This window comes from Dromaius novaehollandiae, chromosome W, assembly GCF_036370855.1.
Source record: "Dromaius novaehollandiae isolate bDroNov1 chromosome W, bDroNov1.hap1, whole genome shotgun sequence".
NCBI lineage: Eukaryota > Metazoa > Chordata > Aves > Casuariiformes > Dromaiidae > Dromaius > Dromaius novaehollandiae.
The window spans coordinates 20,785,719-20,812,743 of record NC_088130.1 but is presented as its reverse complement, the minus strand read 5'-3'; the positions used below and the strand labels follow the sequence as shown (position 1 = coordinate 20,812,743).

Here is a 27,025-nt window from a genome sequence, read left to right as displayed (position 1 = left end):
AAAAAAAACCACCATGAATTGTCAATATGCCCTATTTTACTTCAGTGATAGTTAAGCATTTTAGAAGAAATTTCCAATTGTTTTTCCATTAAAAAAAGGCTTTTTTCTGACAACTGCAAATGTAGCATACTGAGAATAGAATTGGAGTAGCTGAGAAGATTTATTAGTACCTGTAATAACAAAAACCTGCTTTTTAAAAATATTTGATAGCATTCATTTGTACTATTGCAGTACATGAAAACTCAGGTTATGGACAAGAACCCTGTTGTATTAGGCATGGTGCAAAAGGGAACAAAGGGATTGTCCCTACTGCGAAATGCTTACAATCAAAATATAGGAAAGATACAATATATAGTTGTAAAATACAAAGAAACCATGAGATAATATTCTTTGGTAAGGTAGATAATGGTTTTAGTATACCAGCAGCTTAAACTCTTGAGGCTTTTGGTAGGCAGCTGAGCAATGGAAAATTTCAAGGCAGAATTTGAAGAGGATAATGAATATTTTCAGCAAGCTGCTTTCAAGCATGAGCTGTGTTATGGAGAAGGCACGAAGGTGCTTATTTTAGAACGTGAGAAATGGATGGTGGAGACTGGCATTATTGCTGTCATTCAGCAAACAGATTCAGTCTCTCAGTACTGAATGAGACTTAATGGCCTTCAAACTAGAAACAGTACACTGGTATTTGCGTAGCAGAAATGGAGTGGAGTCAATAAAAGATGCAAAGAGAGGGATGGCAAGGTCAGCAGGACAAGAGTAGAGAAATTATCTTTGACATTTGGAGAGCAAGGTATATGTGAAAGCTAACCATATACATCATCTGAATCCCTGGTGTCTTTCAGCAGGACTAACAGAGACCACTAGGGACATTCCCAATATGTGCTAGGAGGGGAAAAGAAAAGGGGGGGGGGGGGGCATTTCTTTAATAGTCTTTATTTTCTCCTGATCTTTTTTGATACACATTATATGATTTGAAGAATAGTTCTTTGATGCTGCAAATGCAGCTGAGAGCAGATACATTATGGAAACAAAGGTTGAGAAGGTTTTGGAACTGGTGGAAGAATTGCTCTGGAGGCTAGCAGAAGAAATAAGGGTACACCTGATAGAGTAAATGCAGCTTGAACTAGGGATCTCACATGTATATTTTCCACTGGTTGAGACAACTGAAAAAAACATTTCATGGCCTCATTGTTTCTCTCTGTTCCTTTAATGCCTCTCTTAAGCCACAGGTGCAGGTGTTACTAGAACTCTTTTGTTCCTGACACAGTCATACGTTCACAATTTTATAGGTTGGTCTTGTTTTCTCCCGAGTAGAACAAGAAGAAAATTTTACACCAAAAAAAAATCAAAAATCAAAATCAAAAATTGAACCTGAAATAGCCTGAACTTTTGCACATTTTTTAATTATTTCATCTCCAAATGTTCACAAAGTCTCAAAACCTCAGCAGTTGATTAGATCACCTCTGACAAGCTTAAAGACTAGGTTGAAGTCTAAAAGTTAAAATACAAGCTTTTCAAGTGCAAGGGTGAATAGAGATTATAGTTTTCCAAATACGATTCTGCAGCTTATCAGTTCAAGCAAGACGGGCTTTAGAACAGAAGTGCTTCTACTGCCCAGCCCAGTGTCCTGTCTCCCATGGAGGTCAAAAATGGATTCCTAGCAAAAAGAAAGGATATATGATGCCTCACCTCTGTACTTTCTCAGTCTCTGACTATTTTCTGATTAGGGATTCTCTTGGCTGGGCATAGTTTCTATGTATTCAGTAACTCTCAGGGATTATTTCTTCCATGAGTATGTCTGGTCTTTCCTCCCCTTGAGCTGCTGCTGTGTTACAAATACTCTTCCACAGATGTACAACTGAGCTAATATTGCACAGATGGATCTACATCTACATTATCTATAGATAATGTAGCAGTGACCTGATAGGTGATCTTCCCATGATCTAAGTAGTGTTTCTTAAAAAATATATATATATATTATATATATAAAAATAAATAACATCAGTACTAGCATCTGCAGCTGTGGATTCTCTGAGCAGTAAGGGACAAGTCAGTGGAAGAAGGCTGTCCTTACAAATTCCTGTATTTTCTTGCTTGGTTTTTTTTTCTGCTCCCTCAGTCCTTGCTCCTTACCTCACTCACACTAACTAATATGAATCTGTGTGTTACCTGACAAAGAACACTTGCTTCTCTGAATGCAAGTTCTGCCGCACTAGCCATGATGCACTTTTTCCTGATGCGGTTGGTTAAACAGTTTCAATGGTTATGTGGAACGATGTCAGCATATTACAACCAGCTGTGCTGTGGAAGAGATTACTGCTTACCATCTCAGCTGCCTGTCTTGCCCTCCTGCCAGAAATCATCCCTCATTCAGATCTGCTTGCAGAATTGCAACAAACCCTTGTTGTTTATTTCAGTCAAAATAAAAGGGTTGGCAAAGACCTACTGTTTAAGCCAACCAGGCTGATTTTGACTAAAGCAGTCTCAGGGAATCTAATTCTGGGTTTAGAGAACAATTGTAGAAGCAGTCTCACTGATGTTTAAAGAAAAGCAATATCCTCTTTTATTGGCACAATTGGGCCTATCTGATTGACTAAAGCACTACCATACACATTGAACTTCCCCTGTGTATTTTAGGATGATAGAATAATTTAGGTTGGAAATACACTTTAGAGATCATCTGGTCCAATTCTGTGCTTAAAACAGGACCCTCTTTGGAGTAGGTCAGGTTGTTCAGAGCCTTGTCCAGCCAAGTTTTGAAAGTCTCCAGGGTTAGTTATCCCTCAGCCTCTCTGAGCAACCTGTTCCATCGTTTGACTCCCCTTACTATGAAGGCTTTTTTCCCCTTATATTTAATCAGAATGTCCCTTGTGGCAACTTGTGTCCTTTGCTTCTGATTCTTTTGCTGTGCACCTCTGAGAAGAGTTGGTCTCTGGCTTTCCTATAACTGCCCTCTAGCTGGTTGAAGATGACACTGAGATTACCCCCATGGCCTTCTCTTCTCCAGGAAGAGAACAAATCCAACTTCCTTAGCCTCTCCTTGTATAACATGTGCTTCAGCCTCCTTGCTGTCTAGCCCCCTCTGTTAGACTCACTTCAACTTGTCAGTGTACCGAAGCTACAAAAACTGGATACTGTAAGCCAGATGTCTCATGAGTACCAAGAGAAGGGGTGTCCTGTTCTTCCTCTGACCTGCTTGCTGCGGCTTTACTAGTGCAGCCCAGTATGCCTTTAGCCTTCATCATTGCAAGAGCTCACTGCTGACTTGTCCACCAGGATCTGCAGGGCTTTTTCTGGAAACTGGCTTTGTAGCCAGTCATCACCTAGCCTGTACTGTTGCATGGGGTTTTTCTGTCTCAACTGCAGGACACTGCAAGGCATCTGCCTTTGCTGATCTTCATAAGATTTGCGTTCAGCCTATTTCTTCAGGCTATTGAGATCCTGCAGAGGGTGCATTCTGTCCCGTTGTCTGGGTTGTTGATGAAGATGTTAAACAGTAATGGCCCCAATGTTAACCTACCAGAGAACACCACAAATAATGTCCTGTAGTTGGACTTTGAATTGTTGTCCTTGGACTTTGAGTAGTCCTGACAGTTTTTCACCCACCTTGTAGTCTGCTCATCCAGTCCATACCTTTCCAGTTTGGCTACAAGGATGCTGTGGTAGACCATGTCAAAACCTTGCTAAAGTTGAGGTAGCTGACAACCTCTGCTCTCTCCTCAACTATCAGTCAGCCCTCTCATCAGGGAGGGCAGTCAGATTGGCCAGGCAGTGCCCCTCATGTGCCTGGAAATGACTTCCAGGAAGATTTGCACTGTAATCTTCCCAGAGACTTAGGTTAGGCTGACAGGCCTGTTTGGATCCTTCTTGAAGATGGGCATGGCATTTGACTTTTTCTAGTCTTGTCATCAGGTACTTTACTTGATTGCTGTGCCCTTTCAAAGAAGAGAGAGAACAGTGTCACAGTAACATTAGCCGACTTCCTCAGCACCCTCAGCTGTATCCCATCTGGTCCCTTGGGACTTGTGTATGTCCAGTTTGCACAACTGGTCCCTAATTCAGTCTTCCTCTGCTGTGGTAGTACTTCAGTCCCTGGTGCTGCCGTGAGGCTCAGGAACCCTGGGAGGACTGAGCAGACCTTGACAATAAAAAGCAAGACAAAGAAGGCATTGAATAATATTCCAGCCTTTTTGTGTTCTTTGTCATATCTTTTCTGTATCTTTTGTCACTTGGTCTCGTGCATCATTCAGCAGGGACCCATGTTTACCTTGCTCTTTTTTTTGGCTGCCAGAGAAGCTCTTGTCACCCATCATATCCTTCACCAGTTTTAACTCCAGCTCCTAATTCTATTTTTGCTCATCTGGGTGATGCTTCTGTATTCCTCTCAGGTAGCCTGTCCCCATTTCCACCTTCTGTACACTTTCTACCATTGTTTTTTAACCTTCGAGGTCTTGTATTTACTGTCTTCATATTTGCAGAGAGAGTTTACCATTATGCTTCCCATATGCCCAGTTTTCTTTCCAGTGACTGCTGCCAAAATTTCACCTGGTTTCTGTTGGAGAAATAGCTGGCTTTGGGCAAATACAGTAGTTCAATAACCTGAAGTCGCTACTCAAAAGTAATTGAATACACTGCATGTTCCATAATTGCAGCTCCTGCTATCTCAAGCAGGAACATAAAACTAGAAATATGTTTCACCTGTTATGTTGTAAAACAGTGGTGCTAGACTGCAGTCTAAATACCTTATAATAATTTTGAATTTATATAAAGGTTTATATTAAAATGAGATTGACCTTTTTTTGATTTCAGGGTGATTACTTCAGTTGAGTCAGTTTGTAAAATGAACAAAGCCAATTATTAATTCCAGTCTCATTGTTTAAAACAGTATGAGTAGCATTCAAATATTCTAAGTATGTATTTAGGCAGTTTTCATTTTTTTCCTTTTTTATATTTGAGACATTACACTAAAAATAGGCAGCACTTAATACCTGGCTTATAGCTAACTTTTTTTATGAGTTAATCGGACTGTGATGAGTAAATTTATTTTTAACAGTAATTCAGAGAATTATAAAAATTGCAGTTAATGTCCTTTTTATAGTAGCTTTATTAGCAAATGTATATTTAATTTTATTTTATTGCAAGGAAATTGTAAAATGTTGCACTGTTCATGAAGAGTTATTTTATGGTAATAAAACCCAGAAAGCTTAATTACAGCAGTCTGCAGATGTAATGGATATATGTTTAACACAGTTCAGGGCTCACTAACCAGTTTAATGGGCTGATCAAAATCTTCTCATAATGTTATTGTGTTTGCTACACTTATCGCATACAGTAATTCTGTATTTTTCATCTTGTATATGAAAAAGTACAGAGGGTTTTTTTGCCAGTGTATTGAATCAGACAACTTTAGTGGTTTTTAAATGAGGAGTTTAACTGCAACCAAAGCCATTTAATCATACACTTCCTAAGAAGAACCCTTTTCCTAACATTGTTTTATGACATGATCACTTGTCTGAAGAGACAAATTGCTCTCTTGGCATAAGTCAATTTAGAAGGCACAGATATTAGCTTCTGAACTATTTTAAATAATAGTTGACAAAAATGTAAGATGTTCAATGACAGTTTCAGGCTTTAGATGATGAAGTAAAATGAGTTTTAGACTCTGATTTCATGTTGAACAAAGTGAAGTTTTAGCTTTGATCTTAGGAGATGGAACTGCAGATGTGTATGATGACTCAGTTGTGGTTCAGAGTATGACCATTTAACTCATCTCACTGTTGAACGGCACTACATGTTGAGATGTTTGTAGAAATAAGTGAATCAACTTTTACCTTATAGCTCTGACTCAAATTATATATGTTTTAGTTATGATCTTTACCTTTATTATCAGCCCAAATTGACAAATACTATATTTTTATTAGAAGCAGCTGCATTATGTTTTGAGGCTTTTAAAATATACATTCTTTCTGTAATGTAGTCAAAGTGTATGCATGTTAAACTAATTATTGAAATGAAGAAAAAATAAAAAGAAGCAAAAGGAATGTGTACTTCTATTCAAAAGAATTTTATGTAAGCTATTCCAGATGATCTTTAGGTGGTAAAGGAACAAAACATAGTCATGCTATAATTATTATAGCAAATTGCATTTGACATATAACAAGAAAGAAAAAACAACCTCAGTATGCTGCTGTCATTTTGTGGTTTCTGGGTGAACCTAAAACGTAATTATTTGTATGCCAGTCAAAATCCTCTTTTACTGCATATTTTTGAAGTATTACAAGAATCTCTTCTTGGCAAGTTAACTTCAGAGATGAACCAACAAGAAACTGGTGGCCAAAATGTTACTATTCAGTTGCCCTCTCAGTGACTTTTTAGTTAGGAGGTAAATGAATTATAAAATACTGGCATCTGCCTGAATTTGTCTAATTGGTGATTTAGCATGGAGAATCCTGACACTTTTGAAACCGTTTTAAATTTGGTTTGATCAGTGGGGTAAAAGAACAATTCTAAAATTCGCACTCAGAGTTATAAAATACACTGCGGCAGGGATTATGATGACCAGGAGGAAAATCTTGGAAACTTAAAAGACACAGATAGTACACAGCTATCTGAAACATCCTCTCACTTGTTGATTTTCTCTAGATATTGCCTTTACATATGTAGTGTATGTATATATGTATTGTGTCCCTTATAAATGTTAGACTTATGTGCAATATCTCTGATGAAATAGATGCTGTTGGTGTATAAAGGAAGTCATTGCAGTTAGCTTGTGTAATATAAATTCTTGCAGGTTTTTAAATGGGTTTGACACATTTTAATTAAAAATATCCAATCCAGTATAATTTCTAGCACTAGTCAAAAAGATTTTTTTCTGTGAAAGGATTGCAAAGTTTGGTGTTCAGGGGGAGAAGCTGAGATATTTCAGAATTAACATGAGGAGTCGGTCCTGAATGTGATGCATGGAGCTTTTGGACTTCTTGGCTCAACTCTTATTTCTGGAACCTCAAGGTGCCCGCTCTGCACAGCAGCCTGAGCAGGCGGCCAGCTGTGTGGCCGGACCCGGAGAGCCCACGCTTGCACCGCGGCTCGAAGGGACTCCCTCCTCTGCAGCCAGGGCCGAACTCCCCGTCCGAACAGCATGCAAGGCTCCTGTGAGTAAAAGTAACATGTTCCTTAATCCAAGTGCATTGGAATGTGATGTTCCATTGGAGATCCTGGTCCAGGGTTTGTGCTGGGGAGTGATGACAGCCACTGTCACTTGTTTGGGGATCCTAGCTGCTTCCCTAGGACATTTCCTTAGGACGTCTATGCCATGCTTAAGCTCACAGCGAAGCCTGTAGGATTCTTTAGCTCTACAGCGGGGAGTCTGTTTGAATTTGGGACCTCAGCTGTGGCAAGCCTAAAAATCATACGCCAGAGCTTTTGCAGAGCTATGGGTTTTGGAGGCCTTCAAGTTCTTAGTTCAGCCCTATCATCAAGATAGGACTTGATCGGAAACTAGGAAGGCTTTTTGGAAAAGTTTTCCAAAACCCATGCAGACTACTTATTCTGGTAATATGGTGGGCATTTTAAAACTGTGATATGTAGTGATATATATTCACCTAAGCATTGAAAAAAAATATATTTAAAATTATTTTTTTCTCAGAGTATCTTTTCCTGTTGCTTGATATCTTAGGGCTTTATTATATGATGCAGTGTCTGTAGAGATGCATTGCAGAGCAACAAATGCTTACTTGAGTTCTAAAATATTCTGCCCATTAAATTTCAGCCACGTTTGTTAACAAGCCTGGTTTCATGGGAGGCCATTGACACTTTTCCAAAATTTAGTTTTATGGTTTTAGCCTGTGGTGGGATTTAGATTGTTAAAATGATATACATATCCAGACCTACCATAGTTGAAAACGTTCTATAGGATCACTAATCTTTTCCGCATATGAATAGAGCTATCAGAAGGAGAAAGGGAAAAATAACTGTAGCCTTTAGATGAGGAAATACAAGTACAGTTTCTGTTTTTCATGTACGTTGTGCTGAATCCTCCTGTATTCTGTATTTGAACAGCGTACTGCAGAATTCCTGCCGCAGCGTAAGAGAGCTAGCCTGTTTTCTGTGATGACCCAGAGCACTCGCTGCATTTTCGGTAGGGGTGGCCCTGTAGCTCAGGTACGTGAAACTAGACATAGAAGATGCAGCATAAACTTCATTTCCAAAACCAAGAGAGAATTGCAAAAAGAGCGTTCCAGGGACTCTATGTTTCAGAATGCATATCTTTCAAAACAGAAGAGTTTTCAAAATGTTCTCTAATGAAGTGTCAACAGAAGCTAAAAGTTTGAAAGGAAGGTGTTTGACATACAGGAGGATATTGGAGGGCTTAGAAGCATGCAGATGGATGACATTTTATCATCAAACTGTGTTACTGCAGATTGTATTGAATAGGAAAAGCATTTTGTATAACTTGTTCTGAAAGATACTTAGTATCTCCTGTTAACATGTGTCACTATGCCTGAAGTTATCTTGAGCTTGCCCTTTTAAAAGTTTCCGTTTCCATTCACTTTAATAATAAAATAACTGGAAAGCCCCCAGTGCTAACAAATTCTATGACACATACAGAATTTAAGTATGAAAGGTCATCTTAACCAATAGCTACATGTTTTTTAACATTAATATATGGCAAGATTGTACTGGTGGCTTGATATATTTAAATATGACGTTGGTGCGTGTTACTTTTGTCATGAATCACACTACAGAGTTTTGGAGCATGTCACTACATCTGAGGTTCAGAAATGAAAGTGAAATACTTAGATGCACACAAATGTGTGGATGTTAAGGTGGGAACCTTTCTACATTAAAGGTTTTTAAGGAAACCCTATAGGAGTTCTCTGCTCAGGAGAAAGTATTGCCTATTACGTCTGGATTTGCCGACTTATTTTCAGGGTTCCTGTTGGAATTTCTTTATTACCTGTTTGAGGACTTCTATACAATTCATGATCTGGAGAGTTCAAATTTTGAAGCAGACTATCAGTATTGTTTGAATAAGACCCTGTTGTGCTATCAAGCAGAGAGTATGATGAAAAGTTGATATTTACTGTTGTAATTTAAAGCTTTGATTCAGCAAATCACTAAGGCAAGTTATTGTTTTGATTTCATTGAGATGTAGATTTATACATCTTATACATGGATGTACTTTGCAGATTTGAGGCTTAATAGCTAAGTGCAAAAATGATGTTAGATTTCTCTGTGTAACATTCACTAGGGTGCTTTACATATAAGCCATGGTTTGTGTTTGAATAACAACAAAAATGGTAATTTTCTCATGGCGTAAAAAGCTTCACATAGCAAGAGCTTTTTACAAATATAAGTGCTAATGCTGTGTTAAGGTTACTTAAATACATGTGTGTGCATACTGTGTGTATGTGTTTGTGGCAGCAGTGCTTGCCTAACTTTGGAAATATAACCTCATGCAGTTAGAAAATAAAATAATTTCTAACATTTAGACTGTGCTTCTGTTTCAAAATATATTTTTGAAGTGCACTGCAAGTGAAGTAATCTTCTGTTTTGCTTTTAACCAATTCAAGTAATAATTTCTATTCATTCTGTTTTAGCTTTCTATATCTGAAAGTATGTCAGTGATACAATGAAATGATTATACCTGAGATGAGGTGTTTCACAAAAAAGGGCCATGAAACTCTGGTTCTAGTCGCAGCGCTGCGTGCGATGATGAGAGAGTCGCTATGGTTCAGTTTCCCCTCTATAAAATTGAGACAGACTATTGCAACAAGCAATATTAGGGGCAAAAGTACGATGGAGGACTACGATATAGGGGTAAACGAGCAGTTCGAGTGGATTTGGCCTCTCTCCGGATGCAGTCTGACTTACCAAGGAGGACACAGGGTTCCTTGGGAAGGTCTGCACTCACCTGCCTCATTAATGTCATTCAAGGAGTTCTGTACCACTTTCTACCTTCCAAAATTTTCCTGTCCTGCAGTGTCTTATCATAAAGGAGAAGAGGCTTCAGTTAATTCCATGCCCCTGTCTTAAAAGTGATCAAGCACGGTATGAATGGATCACTTTCAGTTTTGAGGAATAAGCTTGAATATTTTTTATTCCAACTTATATTGAGAAAATTACCTATGTTAATACATTTTTCCCTGCAGTGAATTTAGAAATGATCGGTGTTAGATTTTTATATCAAATTTTAATACAAGTAAATATTTATTGCTTATTTCTTACACCCTTGAAAACAGCAGTTTGTAATGGAAATGATGACAAAACCTTGATACGTCTGATATGTCACTGCAGAGACTTTTAGTTAGTGTAAGCCTATCTGCTGGAAGCCAGTGCTGTTCTTCCAAATATTTTATGGAACCTCGTTTATGGACTAAGCGTTTGTAGGTTAGGGTCTCTGTCTAAGCACTTTTCTTTTTTTAAGAACTAAAAATAAATAAATGTGAAATACTACATTATAAATCTCTGATCAATATAAATAAAAAGTTCCAGAAGAAAGCAGCAAGCTGGTAGATGAAGTGTTTTAAGAATTTGAGTAGCAAGCCTAGAAAAAGCCTTTAGGCAGGACTTGTCCAAAATGTTATCTTGCCTTATCAAAACATACAGCAAATAAGAAGCTGGAAAAAAAAGCCCAGCACACCCAACTAAAATGTAAAACTGAGAAGGAGCACAGGGTTTTAGCAAAGCACTCTGAATTAAGAAGTTCCCGGTTCCTTTCGTCTAGTATTTCCTTGTTGTGGTTTCATCGAAATACAGACTTTTTCTTGCCATCTGTCTTGAGATGCAAGCTGCAAGAGATGAGGGCATTGTTTTACTGGTATTCTGATTACTATCTACTTAGGTGTAAAAACATTTAGGACTTGTTCTCAAGTCAGTAGGAAAACTATATGATCATTTTTCTCGCACCGTTTAATGTAAACATTGTATTTCTTTTGTGCAGGTTGGCATTTAAATTCCAACATTTCAAATATAGTTTATTTAAGTAAAAATAAACTCCAGAAGAAAATGTTTTTAAACTAAACCTGCATACTTCATACAGCACGAGTAATCTGTGACATACATAAGATGATCTTCACTTTTAACAAATGTCTGATGCATATAGGATTAATATAGGTTAAAATGTAGGATTTCTTAAGTTCTGAAATTTGAAAAGGTGTTTTGTGTCTCTGTGGCCTTGCAGGTTTGCGTGTATAATTTGATTTGAGAAAGAAATGGGATCGAGGCAGGGGAGCGGGCTGTTTAGCATACCTCTTTGACAGATATACTGAAATTCAGGGAGAGTGAGCTCCACTTTAGCATAAAGGACTTTGCTTGAAGCTCTGGAATGGGTTTCATTCCAGTGTAGGTAGGTAGGGCTAATGTATTTTGTATGTGCTCTGTATTACAAGGTCAGATTCTACATCCTAAACAAGAGCATATGGGGCATGGCTTTTCCCATGTTTCTGTGGGCTCTGGGCGGTTTTCAGATGCTCGATAATGCAGGTTGCTGGGTTTCCTCAAAAGTAGCTGCTGAGTACATCTAAATTGTGCGTGAGTAGCCCGGCAGCAGCTGTTGCATTCGTTGCACGTGCCCGGGGTAGCTCTGCGGTGGAAGTGCCCTGATTCTGACATACGGGATTTGCTGCACATGTGCACAACTGTACATGTATGATTCCTCTGACCAGGATTGCCCTAGATTTCAGCATTTAAGATCTCCTAGTGCTATATGTGGGTAGCCTGGGCTTCATTTAATATGGTGCTTAAAAGTGGCTTAAGGGCTTAAGAAAGCGAGGTTTAATGGGAAAAGGATTCCTGTGGCAGGTCCTCTGCAGTGAGGCAGATTACACATTGTATGCAGAGCTGTTAGATAACTGCTTTTTATTCTTAACAGAAAATGCTCTTTTGTTTATTTCTATCCCTTCTGCTCATCTAAAGGTTATATTTGCATGCCATGTTTTTAACATCTTTTGAATAGGTATTAAAGAAAAAAACCTAACTATACTAAATTAATCACCTTTTTTTTTTTCCAATTGCCTTAACACTTTTAAACATATGAAGAAGTATTCATTACTACTCTATTATTTGTATGTTGTGCAGGCCTTTTTATGTTTAAGCCTGAAAAGATGCAAATAATATTCCTGATACAGGAAAAACTTGTGGTAGTTAGTATTTCTGTTAAGTAAACACAATGATCCTGCTCTGCATGTATGTATATAGAGAGACTCATTCACATATATATACATATTCATATATACATACATGTACAGAGAGCGAGCGAGAGAGTATTTCCATTCAGTATCGAAGTGCCAAATTCCAGTAGTTTGGTCTGGAATTTTTAACGCTAAATATCTTCCTCAGGATAATTTTAGTGGAAATTTAAGCTAGTTTAAAAAAACCAGCACATTTGTATCTGGGAAGGTTGGAGGACGTTTCAGGGGACTCTCGTGCTTAGGGACATATCTCTAGGTATCCAGATTTTGGCTAGGAGTTAGCCTTGGAAAAATCGCTCCTGTTACATGGAGTGTTTTCTTTGTATTCAGAGGCTGAAATCGGGCACCAGGACGGAAACGCTAGAGCCTGTTGCTGTTTTCTCGGTGCCCTGGCTGCAGCGCCCACGGCATCTCAGAGCATGACCACGCTTGGCTGAGAAGCAGAAGGGGCAAGAGATGGAAGTAAGTTGGGGTAGGGATGTTACTGAGAGCCGAGGTCCATATGGAGCACGATGAAGGAGGGCAGAGCCTAGGATTCGTTCAAGGAGAGACTGGGCTTCACTTTATAAAGACTTGGAGCTGGAGGTAACCAGACAGAGAGTGAGGGGAGTGGGGAGGACAGAGCAGAGCCTAAGGGTGAAAATGGAGGGATGCTGTATAAAGAACGATGTTGGGATGGTGACATAGCAGAAGTGACTGTGCCCACTAAAACACAGTCCCTTTCAGAGTTAGGAACAGAGCCAGTGATTTTTAAAGGCTTATGGTGGGGGGGGGGCAGGAGGGTGTCACTTTAAAATTTACTTATCTAAAGGATTACCTATGCTATGTTTAATCCCTGTGTGGACACAAACAGTTCTAAGTTAATGTGGACTGAACTTGGTTTATTTTAATTCATTTAGAAATTAAACTTTGTTACCTTAATCTAAATTATTCTAATATTTCAGAGTGCTCCCATACAGACATGCTCTAAGTTTCCCTATTCTTCTGTCATCAATAGTGCAGGATGTGCCATGCTCTTCATGGTAGTCATTGTTACTGTAGGAATATGTTACTGTTAAATTTTAGCAGCATAGATCATGAAGCCAGGTGCCTTGCAGCTGAAGGTAGTATATACCCTATATAGTTTTTGTACACTTGGTCTTTAAAAAAAAAAAAAAAAAAAAAAAAGATGGGGGGTAGGGGAGAGGGACTAGAAGATTACATAGACTCACATAAAATGTATCTTAAAAGAGCATTATTAAGATTGGAAAACCAAATACTCAAAAATTAGCTACTGTTACGTGCAGTGTTGCACAAAAACACACCATATTGTTTGTGCAGCTTTAAGCCAGCTCCTTATCTCTATACATTATTCTGTAAATTCTTTCTTTTCATGGTCATGTATGGTGGTGCTGTTCACACTGAGATTTTTTTTAAAGACTAAAGCTTGCCCAAACATGTGGATTGCAAATGACATGTTCCTGAGACATTGCTGCTAATGTCAAGCCAAATTTATCTCTGTATTTCAAAGCAGAGATATTAGAAGGGCTCAAAATAAGGCCGCTAGAATTTTTTATTATGGGCAAAACACTTTTTTTCCACTAGCTACATTCTTAGAAATGGCTGAAGTGTGCCTGAATTAGAAACAGAAAAAGAGGGTGGAAAAAAAACTCAAAACAGCCTGGCAAAAAGAATTTCTTGCTGGGCAGTACTTGCAAAGAAAAGATCAATAACAACATTTGAGAAATTGTACTCAGTCAAAAATAACACTTTATTTTGGGAAATGTTACGTGATATTAATAAAGGTGATCCTAGCAGTACTGCCTAAAATAGAAATACAAATGCATCATACTGCTAAGATGTTATAAACTAATGATTAATTTTTAGATGGATGTGAACTTTTTTTTAGCCTTTGATTTAAGAAAAAATGGGCCTATAATAGTCTGTATACCTTACTGTATCATACGACTAATATGGTTGTGATATGACAATGCATTGCAGTGTACTGGAAGTACAACAAGATTATTAGATGGTTCGTGAAAATAAGTAATGCAGGAAATTCCTGAAATTCCATATTTCTTCTTAAATCTCTAATTTACATAAAAAGGTTACTTTGTACTTGGACTAGCTAAATCATGCAAACAGTCTAGTCTGTTTTATCCTCTTGACCAGAGTGGTGGAAGTGGACAGGATAACCTGATCTGGATGTCAGGAAGCATGAAAATAACAGAGACTATTAAATATAATGCAACAATAATAGTAGACTGTGGCAATGTCGTTTGCTGAAATTTAGGAGATGGTTGAAATTCAGTGAGAACTCCCATTGGTAGTCTCTTCGCACAGAAGCTTAGAAATATTTTATTAAATATTAATAACAACATGAAAGACCTTTGGTCTTATTTTCATTTTAATTAGTCAGGATATATATGCCATTCGCTTTGAAGCCAAATGCTACTCCTTTGTATTAACCTGCAGGGGGTACTGGAAAATTGAACCAAGTAGCATTTAGCTATTTCTCCTCCTGCCATGAGATAATTAACATCTACTGTTTTGCGGACTCTGTTAGTGTTTGTTACGTGATCCCCATATCCAGGTTTCATGTTGACTTCGAGAATTTGAGCAGTATGGTGTGAAATTGCTGCCTCAGCCTCCTTCTTATGAATCGCCCAAACTCAAGAAAGTTATTAACCTTCAACTTAAACTGCTGAACCTACACGGGAAGCTTAAACTCATAATGAAATCAAATTGAACGAGACAAAATATACAATAATTCCAGGAAAGACACAAAGCTGTATGTAATATCTAGAACCAGTTATGTTTTGTAGTGGAAAATAAGGGCAACTGACAGGTGTTAAGAACTTAATAGTAGCTGGTATGGCTAGGAAGCATTAGCTTTTTTTGACAAATAAAACTGATACAGGAATAAGTAAGAAAGAAGTGATGAAAAATCAGATCAGTGTGTAATAATCCGTGCTTTTGCAGACTCCTAGCCCACGGTCCCCCGACCTGTCCGCCTCTTGGCTTTCCCACGCCACCCGAAGCCCTGCGAGCGAGGGCCCCAGGCGCCAGTGCCCCGGGGCCCCTAACTCTGGTCCCCAACGCAGGTGGCTTGGCAGGAGCCTGCTATAAGCCACCCCAGGGTGCCGCCCCATGACTGGCCACTCTTCGTGGCCGAGCTTGCCTGGCCGGGGACTCGGGTGGCCTGACATGAGTTTAAAAGTGCATTGACTGACAGGAAGCAGAGCTGCTCGCAGAGGAAACCCACCCATGGGCCATGCGATGAAAACAAGGGTGTTTGTACTGCTGATGAATTCACAGTTTCCAGTGCTTGTCAGAAAAATTGTAACCCGTTTGACTGTCACTGTGATGCTCCCAGTTGAAACCGTCTCCTCTGTCCATATGCATTAGGAAACATGACAAATTACATCATAGCTTTTTTTTTCATTCCTACCCTACTTCATAGGATAGATAGTCCTTTAATTAGCTGCTATTCCATATTTTGTATTCCCATTGTGTAAAATGAACCCCGTGCCCTATTTCCTGTACGCTGTTCAAACCCTGCTCTAGGGACATAATTACTAATTTTTTCCTGATATTTTATATAGAAATCATATTCATAGAAGAAGATGATAGTACTTCTTCATCTTGCAGGATTGTTATGAAAATAAATTCATTAATATCTGTGAGGCAGCCATACTGTGGTGATATAAATAAGTTTATTTTTCCAACACTGCTGTGAGGTGAAGGAGTATCAATATCTTTGTTTTATCAACAAAGTAAAAATCCTACAACCAACAGCTTCCTTTGTCTCATGATTGTGGTTCATACTTAGAAAAAATGTGAAGTAGTTAACAAAAAATTTCTTTTAGAATGTTAATCTTTTTTTTAATGATATCATGTTGATCTAATTATTGGATGAAATGGACACTAAGACATTTTTCCTCTGTAGTTTGTGAATCATACTGTGTGTAATCAGGTTTGTAAATTTTAGAAACTTGCACATTTGCTGGAAGGCAACTCCTCTGCTATTCAAAAAGTCCATTTAGCTTGTTGCATAGTGGTTACCAGGCATAGTCTAGTAGCGACCACAGAAGTTACAAAACAGTTTCTGATATATCTCACTTCCCTTGTTCTCAGATATTCATATAATGTGTTCATTAGAGCTAAATGAAAAATTTACACCCATTTCTTACTGTTAGAGCAGCTGGTTTGAATTTGAAGATTTTAATGTTTGATCAAAAGAAATCTTTGTGTGTGCACACGTGAAAGTACAGGAAAAGAGAATTAGCTGTTACTGAGTGTGAGGAAAGAAGTGGAAGGAATGCTTTTATTGGTATGTAAAAGTTTTTGCTTTTTCTTTAAGCATCAAGTTAAAAATGGAAACCCCCCCTGAACCACTCAGTTAGGAATATCACAACTGGACAGCTTCTGTGCCTAAGCTGTTTTATTACTCAAAAGTTTTGGGGTACAGAGGACCAAAAATACTGTATTTATCCTTTGTTTCTACTAAATAGTTTGATTTAATTTCTTTTTATCAGTATTACTATTTGGTCCATAGCATCACTTAAGCTAAATTTGTTAAAAGTAAAATTTAGTATTTCTTGTTTTTAGCTTGGTCAGTGCTGTACAGAGGAAAAGCAGAGTCTGTGTTGTCTTGCAAATGAGTAGAACAATTTCAGGGAGTGAATGTTCATCTGGAATTTAGTGAAGTACTTATAATATAATACTCTTGAGTATCCAGAGTAGCTTAATGACTGTTTGGGGTTGAGCATAATTAGAGGAAGACCACTATTAACAACTATCAAATCAGTATCGCAAAAACTAACATCGTCATTGGGCATTTTTAAATCAAATGGTTAACAATCAAGCCAGTATGGAAATGGGAAAGAACGTAAGCCTTGAGCTAAATCCATTAGTTCTGCAAGCCTTTGGTGATTTTGATAAGAGGAAAGTCTGATTGCTATCAAAGTTAGCTTGATCCAGAAATGAGTTACAAATATCAATTATCAAATTGAGTTTTTATGGATTTTTTTTTAAATAATTTGTAATATCCGTTATTACAAAGCAGAAAGCAATGATGACAACAGAGGAAGCTGATGAAATCCTCAAGCAGATAGTCAAAATTGTGCCCATTTGCAAAGTGAATGAAGAAAGTGCTCTGTTAATCCCAGACAGAGCACAGACTACCTGTCCCCTCTGTGCGGGTGAGCTCACAGGTTTTACTGCTCAGGTGGAATTAAAGGACTGCATTCAGATCGTAAATGGCCAATGGCCATAAATGCTCCTTTGCTGATATATAGTTCACTGTTGGCACGAACCTCTTTTGCAGTCCCAAAGGGAGAGAGGAATTGTGCCAGGTTATGTGAAGTTCTGCTTCACTATATGGATACTCAGTTTTTTCCCTGCTTTAGACCAGTCATCTTTTCAGACTTCCAGAACTCATACTGAGGTCAAGCAACAGCAAAATTAGGAAGCTGTAAGTGGGTTTGGGAAGCAGATAAAACTGAATTTATAGTCTTCCAAGTATTAAAAGAGATGCCAAACTGATAATTAATTCGTAATAGTATGGGCCCAAAACTGAACTTTAAAAAAACCCCTGTAATTAAGTAAATTTCTTGTGGAGAATCACTCTACAGTAAACTAAAAGTAATATAGCAAATTGGAATAGCAAGCAATGATAATCAAGGAAGCAATATCTCATACAGCTGCTTTAATATTCCTCTATGAGGAAAGTTCATGCTGCTACCTACAAGAGTGTCATGATAAAAGGTGGGGTGAGACCAGTCTTAATCTTACAGAGATAAAATAGCAGATGAACATTAAAAAAAAAAATTATGCCATAAAGATAAGCAAAGTGATTTCTTCCAGAGCTTCAGTAACTACTCATGTAAAATATAGTCATAGATCATTTATATTGTAAATAATAAAGACAAACTTTAGTATCTTAATTTTATTGTATGGTTGTCATCATTCCGCTATAGAACACTGATGGGTTTCTCAGAAAACACCACTAACCCCACTTCTGAACTCTCAAGGATAGTGTATAGGAGGAGTGAAACATGACACTTCTCTGGAGCTGAAGCCCAGGTTGGTGCTTTACTGTGGCCCCTTTTTCAGCTGGTACGTAGTTGAAGACCTTGAAGTGAGTGGGAGCTATCTATCAGACCAAGGTAATAGGAAAAATCAAATCCATTCTACTCATGTTCAACATGAAATTTGAAGCACATTAAAATACATCATTTGCATAGGTATGAATAGTTTAACTCAGTTTTTAACTGAATAATTTACCTGTTTTGAGAGCCATATCAGTGAGTAGGACTATAGAGGCCCACTTACTTCCATTTCATATTCAATTATGACTATATTATGGTAGCAAACAAAATAGCTTATTAAGGCTATAGTTAATTCACTGTATGACTGTTGATACTTTTCATCAATTTGTGGAAAATTCAGGAAATGAAGTGGCAATTGTGTAGTCTACCTTAAAAGAGCAGCTGCGCAAGTTCACCACAAAACAAGTTGGACAAAATGATTTATGAAATATTGTTTCCTTAATTATGTCACAGAATCTCTCTGGCGCTGTAGACTTATCTAAGCCAACTATTGCAAAACTCTAAAATGCAGAAATGCTACATCCCTGTCCTTTCTTCTTTATCTCAGTTTTTCATCATCTGTGTTTCTTGTTATTCCCCCAGATGGATCCCCCCTGCTGTTGTCAAGCATAATAAAAAGCAAGCGTATTATAACAATTTCCCCAAAACTTTTTAATCTTTTGTTATGCAAGAACTTTATATTAATGGTCTTTACATTTTAATGTGAATCTGAGATCTGAGAAACCAGCGTTAATTGGATGACTTACATGTCTTGTATCTGAGTTTTCTCTTGATGGCTCTTTCTCATTGTGGTACTTTTATGAAATCATAAAGAAAAGAGCAACATGGGATGCAATATATCTGACATGGATATGTATGTTTTAAGGAAATAGATACAGATTTCAGTCACTCAGAGGCCTAGTGTAATGGCATTTTTTTAACAAAATAGCAGCTTTATTTTGTGTTTGGAAATCAAGAATTGTGAATGACTACACTGAAATTTAAATTACCCAAACTAAAAGAGGATCAAGGAAGTTCGTTTAATTTTGATCTTTTAACTCAATATCCTAATATAATTAATACTAGCCAGAAGGGGTGGATGTTTGTTAGTTCATTATGAATGGAAAGAAATTCTCCTTTTCTCTCAGATTCAGGCTGTGGCCTTGGCTTTGTTAACTGCCTAGGATACTAAAATGTATTTATCAGCCTCCCAGAATTTGGATGGTCCCAAGACTTTTCCTAGGGTTTTCTAGAAGAGAACAGAGGCTAGAGGAAGCCCTCCTTTGCCTCCTTTCTAGGAACCATAATGATGCTCTTGCCACAAAAAGCAGAACCTCAGGAGCTTTGTGCAGGGTCACTGGAATCACTGCTCCCAGTCGTAGTTGTCTCTTCCAGCTTCCTGCAACTGCAGGGTTATTCCCTGCACTCAGGTTCTCAGCTTTTGCCTTATAAAAGTTCTTTCCCTCCAAACCTTATCTTCCTTTATGCGTGCCTTGGGCATCAGCTATATATAGTTTAATAAGCTAGGAGGGAGTGTTCTCTGTGGGGTTTGAACCTTGAGCTCCCAGGTATGCTCCTAGCCCTCTGTCCCGTTATGAACCGGTATGGAGGTGTATTTTGCTTGACCAGAAAAGTTTTTTTAGGCTCTTTCAAAAACAAACAAACAAGGAAATAAAGGTTCATAAACAAGCAACCGAATGAGAGAGACAGAGAGCAATATGGACTGTCTCAAATTATACATAGGTTTTAGAATATACAAAGCGTGGGGGCCATGCAAGCCTACTGCAAGCTTATCCTGCTGTTGCTATTCCATTGGATGTCTCCACAAAACACCTACGCTTTGCAGTGTAGGCATATATCATATGTGCGTAGTAAGCTGTAGCCCTATTTGAAGAGGGTTACCAATGGAAGAGTGATAAAGGACTGTAATTTCTGAGGTCTGTTTCAGTGGTCCCTTTGCAAGAACAATGAATGCTACAGAGAGGGCTGGCTGCGGAAGGGGGGACTGCCAGTGTTCAGGCTGAAACACATGGAAAAAGAAAGACAGGCAGGGATGATTTAAAAAAATAGTGGCTTCTTTGAGGAAAAAAAGAGAATGGAGACTGAGGCCAAGAAGGTGAGGTAGGTTTATGCATGCTGGTCGAATTCCAAGAGTTGCAAGCAGATCGAGTGTAAGAGGGCTTTCATTCAAGATGTCTTTGTGTCTTCTGAAGGTCCATGATTCTCCTTGGATTTCAAGGCTAAAGCATCCTTTATTAAAGGAATTATTTTGTTATGGACGGGTTTCTTGTTCATATGTCATAGTTCTCTGGAAGGGCTTAAGCAGAAAGTAGAGCTCTTGAAGTGCTCAGGCTCCAGAAAAACATTCCCAAGTCACTGGGGACTTGGGAGAGTTCTAGTATGGATCCTTCAACTCAGAGGAGGTAGATTGTGAAAAAGGGTCGAAGGATCTCCGCGTAAGAGTGCTTTAAGAGTTGCAGAACCAGGAGCAGTAGCCAGGCTATACCGCACCTAGAAGTGTGCAGCCTTCAGCAGCTAGTTCTGCTCACAGCAGGACAGTCCTGCCTGAAGAGCAGGATGAGGCCAGCTAGTGAGAAGTGAGTGGAAAGGATATAAATGTGGTGCTGTCTATCTTGCAGATCCCTAATGTTTTTTATAAACTATTCTTAATGACTTCTGCTACTTTGAAAGTATCTGTATATTTTTAACAAATATAGCGTTCCCCACTGCTATCCCAGCTCTTTGTGCTGATATAAATTCATTCCTTCATTACCTCCTGCTTATATACCCCCAACCACCTCTCCTCCTGAAATTTGGATGTAGGATGGAAGGAGAATAAAAATGGTATCTAATTGCTTTGATCCTTAAAAGTGTAAAGATCCATGAACGCCAACTCATCTGTGTAAGGTTAGATGGCAGAAGAATCTAATTAGCGCTGCCTTGCCTATATTCAGGGGAAGACTTCGCATTGCATACGTCCCTCTTGCCTTCCATACTGTGAGCTCGGCAGAGACTTCAAGTCTGCATTACTGTGTCACAGTAGCAGATGAGATGAGTAAAAGAGGTACTAACTTAATGTAATCCCTTTCCTTTCGTGTTGTAGCAGTCTGACAGCTGTAGCCTGGGAATAATTTGTTTGAGCTTGTTCTGGATTAATTTCTTGTCAGTTAATGGCTTTTCTTTTTTTCAAGAATTATAAACTGGGTAGAAGGTGCTGCAGATTAAGAAAGCTAATGGAGGAGCTGTAGTTTTCTGTTGAGGAAGAAACATCTGAGTAATCCCAAATAATAAAAGGTTAAAACACTCAGTTTGCACTTACTGGGGTAGGTCCACTGTTGCACAGGAACTGTCCTAGCAGAATATTTATCCCCTGTATGTTTAAAGAGGTTTTATATCTTTATACACAGTTATGTACAAATTAAAGTGAAACTTTTAAATGATTATGGACTGTTACGTGTTTTTTAAAACTCTGATTCTTAAAATGATAACAATGTGAATTAAATGAAAAAATATTTATCAGTCAGGATTCCAGGAAGAAAAGACAGTTTTAAATGTACCATCTGTTGTCTGACCTTTTAATAGTAGTATTCCTCAAAACAATGTGCTAGTCCTACCTACCCTTTCTCAGTTGATCCTGAACAGCAATACATGGGACCAAGTATTAGTCCAAGATAGTAATGAGATGTGCTTTCCTGATAGGAACACAAACAAAAAAACAAACGGGATCTTCTTCCAATTGCTTTTGTTTATGTTGGTTTTTTAACCTTGGTCTTTGAGTACTTGGTCTTGTGTATAGTCTAGAAGATTTCTGCTTTCTGCAGCGGAGTAGTAACTGAAGCATATTTGTATAGTGAATAAAGATGTTCTCTGTAGAGTCTTTAAAGGATGATCCTGACTTGGGAAAAGTGGCTTCTATTCCAGCCTGTGTCATAGACTTTTAACCTGATAGGTCCATATCGCTTGAAGTGCCATTTTTCAGGTGTCAGTTCTGTTTTTAGTTTCTTGATACCCAGTTTGATACATCTTAATATTTTAGAGGTATTGAGCATGAAAAGCTGCAGCTGAAGTCACTAAGGCTGCAGATGCTTGGTGCCTCTGAAAAAACTAGCCTTCATTTGTCGCAAGCTAGGCATATAAATATCCAACTGTTCAAAATTAGCACATATAGAATATCCCATAACACATACTGAATGTATGTTTATATTTTATTCACATTTATGATGGATTTATTTTAATTGGTAATTTCTAATATAAGTTGTAATTATTCTTGCAGATAGACATATGCTTATAAGGAATAGCAAATAATATAACATTCAGAATACAGATCAACATGCACAAATAAAAATAATAATGTTTTAATTATTCATGCCTGTGATTTACAGAGTTTTTAATAACAACTGTGATTATTTCTTCAACTTTTACTGTAAAATAACAAATAGAAGGATCACTCTTTGGAGAATAAAAAGAACAGAAGGCCATTCTGGCACTCCTAGATAGGAAAACAAAATTAAACAGATCAAGCTAAAAAAGTTAGGAGTATCTATGAGTATCAGAGTAAGTATCTCAGAATTAAGTTTCTGGTTTACTGAAGAGGTTGCTTTTTGCATTGAAAATCATTCTAGAATAATGTACACCAGCTTTGAAGGATTTGGCCAATTTTTGACAGAGGTTATATTTCCAAAGCACAGCAAAATGTTGTAGGCGTGTGCAATCTCCTTTTAAATAGGGTAGCCTAGGTATTAGATGCAGTGTAGCTGTAGCAATGTGGCTGCTTCACCTGGGAAGACATCCTACTCAAGGTGAAAAATATGCTTACTCTAAATATACTTCCCTCCCCCCCCCCCCCCCCAATATATTTATCTGTAGAGAGAAAGCTGCCTTCTTGGGATTTGACTGCTGAACTGGGCCACGCTATGTCCTATTACAGTCTCACTGGCTTTGCTGTTTTCCCTGGACTCCCGTTCTAAATTTGCCACTGATTCTTCTTCCTTTAGTACTGCTCAAGTCAGAGAATTCCAGGGATGAGTATTTTCAGGGGTATATTCTTAAAAATCCATTTCTTTGGGACAGTTGAAAGCAGGTGGATTTTGTAGTGGGGAAATCAAGGACATACGAATATGATAGTAGTCAGAGTGGAAATAGGAATAATCTTTTCTTTCTTGGTTAGGGGATTAGCAGAGTGAGGGATTGCTTTGCTGTGTGGAAGGATGAAATGGTAGATTTCTATATGGCGAGTGTTGGAAATGAGGAAAGTGTTCAAGGTATTTGTCCATAAACAGTGAAGGCTTCAGGTATAATAGTCTGATTCATACTTTGCTTGTTGTTTCTTATTTTTGCTTGTAGCCATTAAAAACAAAAAGTAATTGTCCCAATTTGGGAGTGTGATCTCATTTGAAATGTGAATACAAATAGAATACCTTTGTAGTAATCCATTTTTCTGCATTTCTCTTGCCCTGAAATAATTACAATTTTTTTATATCTGTTTTTTGTCCTGATTTTCATATGAATCAAAGTGTAGCTGCCATAACCAATCCAAAACTTTAAGAACATAAGCTATGAAATTATTTATTTCAAATACAAGTCAAAAAAGTTTTTTTTTTTAACCTAATATTACTCATAAAGCCCACATGATTTGTAAAGTAAGATCATAAAGAGTAGCACTGGCCTAGTCCTCCTACCTGTTGTTACAGCTGAGTAATGACTTCGTAAATGTGTGGGTGTAATTTAGAAACTGGAAAATGCCTTCTCTTGGGCCATTAATTTCTATCTGCAACAAGGTGAGTTATGTTTTAATGTGTATGTACTTTGGAAATTCATTAAACTTCACTCTCTGTCATTGCATTCTCAAAGGACAACAGGAACAATTTTCCATCCAGCGTAATAGGGAAGCATTTGGCATTGCTGAATATCCACGTGCGCTTGTATTTGTTGCCTTTGTGTATGTTTAAGTAGACGGATGGCTTTATGCCTTTCTCTTTTCTTTCTCAAAAAGTTTCCATGCAAAATGGATATAGCAGATTGTCAGTGTGTGTTTGGCTAATACCTTAGGTCCTGGGACCCCACGTGTTGTAGTTCACGTCTGCGCTAGTCAAGCAGTGTTTGGTCTGACATTGGAGACTATGCAGAGCTATAGGTCTGACTGTACAGCTGCTTGTACAGTTAATTGTGAAGGAAATGTGAAGTAGCTCACGTGTAGAACTCCTTTCGAGTTGAGGGTTTTTTCAAATGCAAGGTCTTCAGTTTGTTTTTTGGTTCCATTCATTTCATATAGGCAGCTGTCCGCAGAGAAACCATTTTTAGTCTTTCTCAATTTGCAAGAGGATTACCTCTTTTGAAAGTAAGTCAGTTTTTCTAAATTACCCAAACCATTTCATCTTTCCGTACCAAAGCTGCAGTTATTTAACTACTAGTGAATTTTGAAAGAGTATTTACACTTTGCCTCATGAATCGTAAGCGCTCCTGCATCCCCGAGCCAAGCCCTGCAGTCTACTGATTCAAGCTGCTACCTTCAAGCCACCCACGCGTGGAGCTCTGAGATATTCTAGACATTTTTCAGTTATGTTTTTAAATAAAGCAATCTACGTATGTACTTACTACATGAATATGAATAAAATGGATTTCGAAAAGCAAAGATTTGCAAACTAAATTGTCAGTTTTCGAGCTGAAGAGAGCTTTGGAGTCAGGCTCAGGCGTGCTCGGTAGTGCGCTGAGGGGCTCTGCGCTCTTCCCAACTACTGCTGTGGCCAGACAGGAGGGAGGTCTAGCCTGCTGACTTCTCTCGTTGGCTCAGGTCTTTCTCCTCGTCGCAGAGGCCGCGTTGTTTCTTTTCTTCCTGCTCTGTTTTCACCCTCTCGCTTGCATCCTTGTTGATGTCTCTCCAGACTAAGCTGTTCTCAGTGGTTAGCCCTGGTGCCGGTGAAAGGCCCGGCATGTTTTCTGTAATGGAAGGATTTGGGATGGCTGATCTCATGAGGTTTTATACCCAGATTTAAGTTAGCTACAATATGTACAGCTCTGTAGGATGAAGGCCTAATCAGGTAGATGCTCAGCTGGACATTTGATGTTAAATATTATCTTGATAGCTTTTAGAAAGTGTAATATTTTGAAAATTGCTGAGTTCAGCAATGGATGGCAGGTACATTAAAAGTATAAAATATATTCGTTACACACTTTTTAAATATGAATTACATGACTGAAGACATTGCCTTAACACAGGTAAATGTTATTTTTGGCTTATTTATGAGCTCCTATGCTTACTGATGAGGCCTGCATGTTACTGACAGCAGGTTTCTGCATCTGGTACTGCTGTGGCTGTCTCAGTGGAAAGGAGAAAAATCTGCCGCTCCTCGGAGCTTTCTGTGAAAGAACCGCAAGGATGCTTTCGAGCCATTTCTAGCCTGACTTGAATAATTAGAAAGTTTGTGGCTGGCAAACTTTGGCTTCACCATTGGTTGTTAATAACATATTAGAAATGTACAGTAGTCTGTAAAAAGAGAAATCTAGATACCTGCCAGTTAAGCCAATCTAATGTACGGCAAACAAAGCTTGTGACAGAAAGGACAGGATAAAAAAATCATTTTTATTGATCTTAAACAGTAAGAGTATGCCTGAATTCAAGTTTGGATTTTTTTGTCAGAACAGGATTTTTCCCAATATGTTTTGACAGAGCCTTGAGCTATGAGAAACTACTGAGTGTAGATACTCTCTGCCAGGATGATGAATCTATTTCCAGTAAGCTAGTTGCTTCATCTTGTTGGATATGCTCTTGGGAATTGTTCACGTAATTCCCTTAATCCAAACCAGTTGTGTACATATTTTGTAACTGATTAATTACTGACACTAGATAAATATTCATACAAAATCAACTGTTTGTTGAGCAAAAAATATTGGTTAACAATTTTCATACCAGTAGTTAGCAGTCTTGCATGTACTCTGTCTTTTCACATGGGCTGGAGTGCCGTCTAAAAAAGCTGTTTACATTATTACAACATTGAATATATACTGTCTCAGATAAAAATGCATTTACATTGCAACTGTGTGTCAAATACTTTTATCAACACAGTGAGTAATACCAGATCACTAGTCCTTGAAATAACATGTCATTAAATTTGTGAAGATGAAACAACTTTTCTTCCGTCAAATTCTGCTCTACACTTAGATGAAATGCCCTGCTTAAGTAATGTCTTTGAAGACTGGGTGTTACTTCCTTTAGCTCTGATTGTAGCTGGCAGGAACTATATGTTCTTTGTGCGTTACCAAAACAGAACATCTATCTGCAACGTACTCTGTGTGTTTTCCTCGTAAGTGTATGTGGCTACGTATATTTTGGTGTGTTGTTTGCATTTGATTAATTGAGTCTTACTGCTTTTGCATGTGTATATGTTTTATTCCTACTACTGAATATACGTGATTGATGCAGTGAACTGTTGGCTTCTATTCTGTGAATATTAATCAAAGAACATGCTCCTCTGCTTAATGGCTTTGCAGTGTGGGAGGCAGCCAAACAACATAGACTGTAGTCTGCTTTTTTGCTCTTTAATCATTATTGTGTAAGACACTGGCAAGAAAAGTTTTTTCTTCTATAAACACTATTTCATGCTTAAACATATCCATTGTTTGGTCAAAGTTATGAAATATTGTTGCTCAATTAGATTTTGTTTTCAACATTTCCTGGTAAAAGCAGTAACAGAGAAAACAGTGAAGGAAGGGGAGATAGTTGAGTAGAAAAAATTACTAAGTGTAGCAAACGAGGAAGGAACAGAA

The 27,025-nt window shown here is 38.1% G+C and overlaps 1 protein-coding gene across 5 annotated transcripts in view; it reads left to right on the top strand.

The window, feature by feature from the left end:
• LOC135323466 (methylglutaconyl-CoA hydratase, mitochondrial) overlaps positions 1-27,025 on the top strand; it is a 111,254-nt gene that overhangs the window by 76,210 nt on the left and 8,019 nt on the right. Inside the window, exons 7-8 of one of the 5 annotated variants that reach the window (XM_064500755.1) lie at positions 7,009-7,151; positions 8,059-8,160. The exons of 3 other annotated variants lie outside the window; for them this stretch is intronic. In XM_064500755.1, coding sequence (XP_064356825.1) covers positions 7,009-7,151; positions 8,059-8,160 — 245 coding nt within the window. The remainder of the gene's footprint in view (positions 1-7,008; positions 7,152-8,058; positions 8,161-27,025) is intronic. One more of the 5 variants, XM_064500757.1, reaches the window with a different exon arrangement.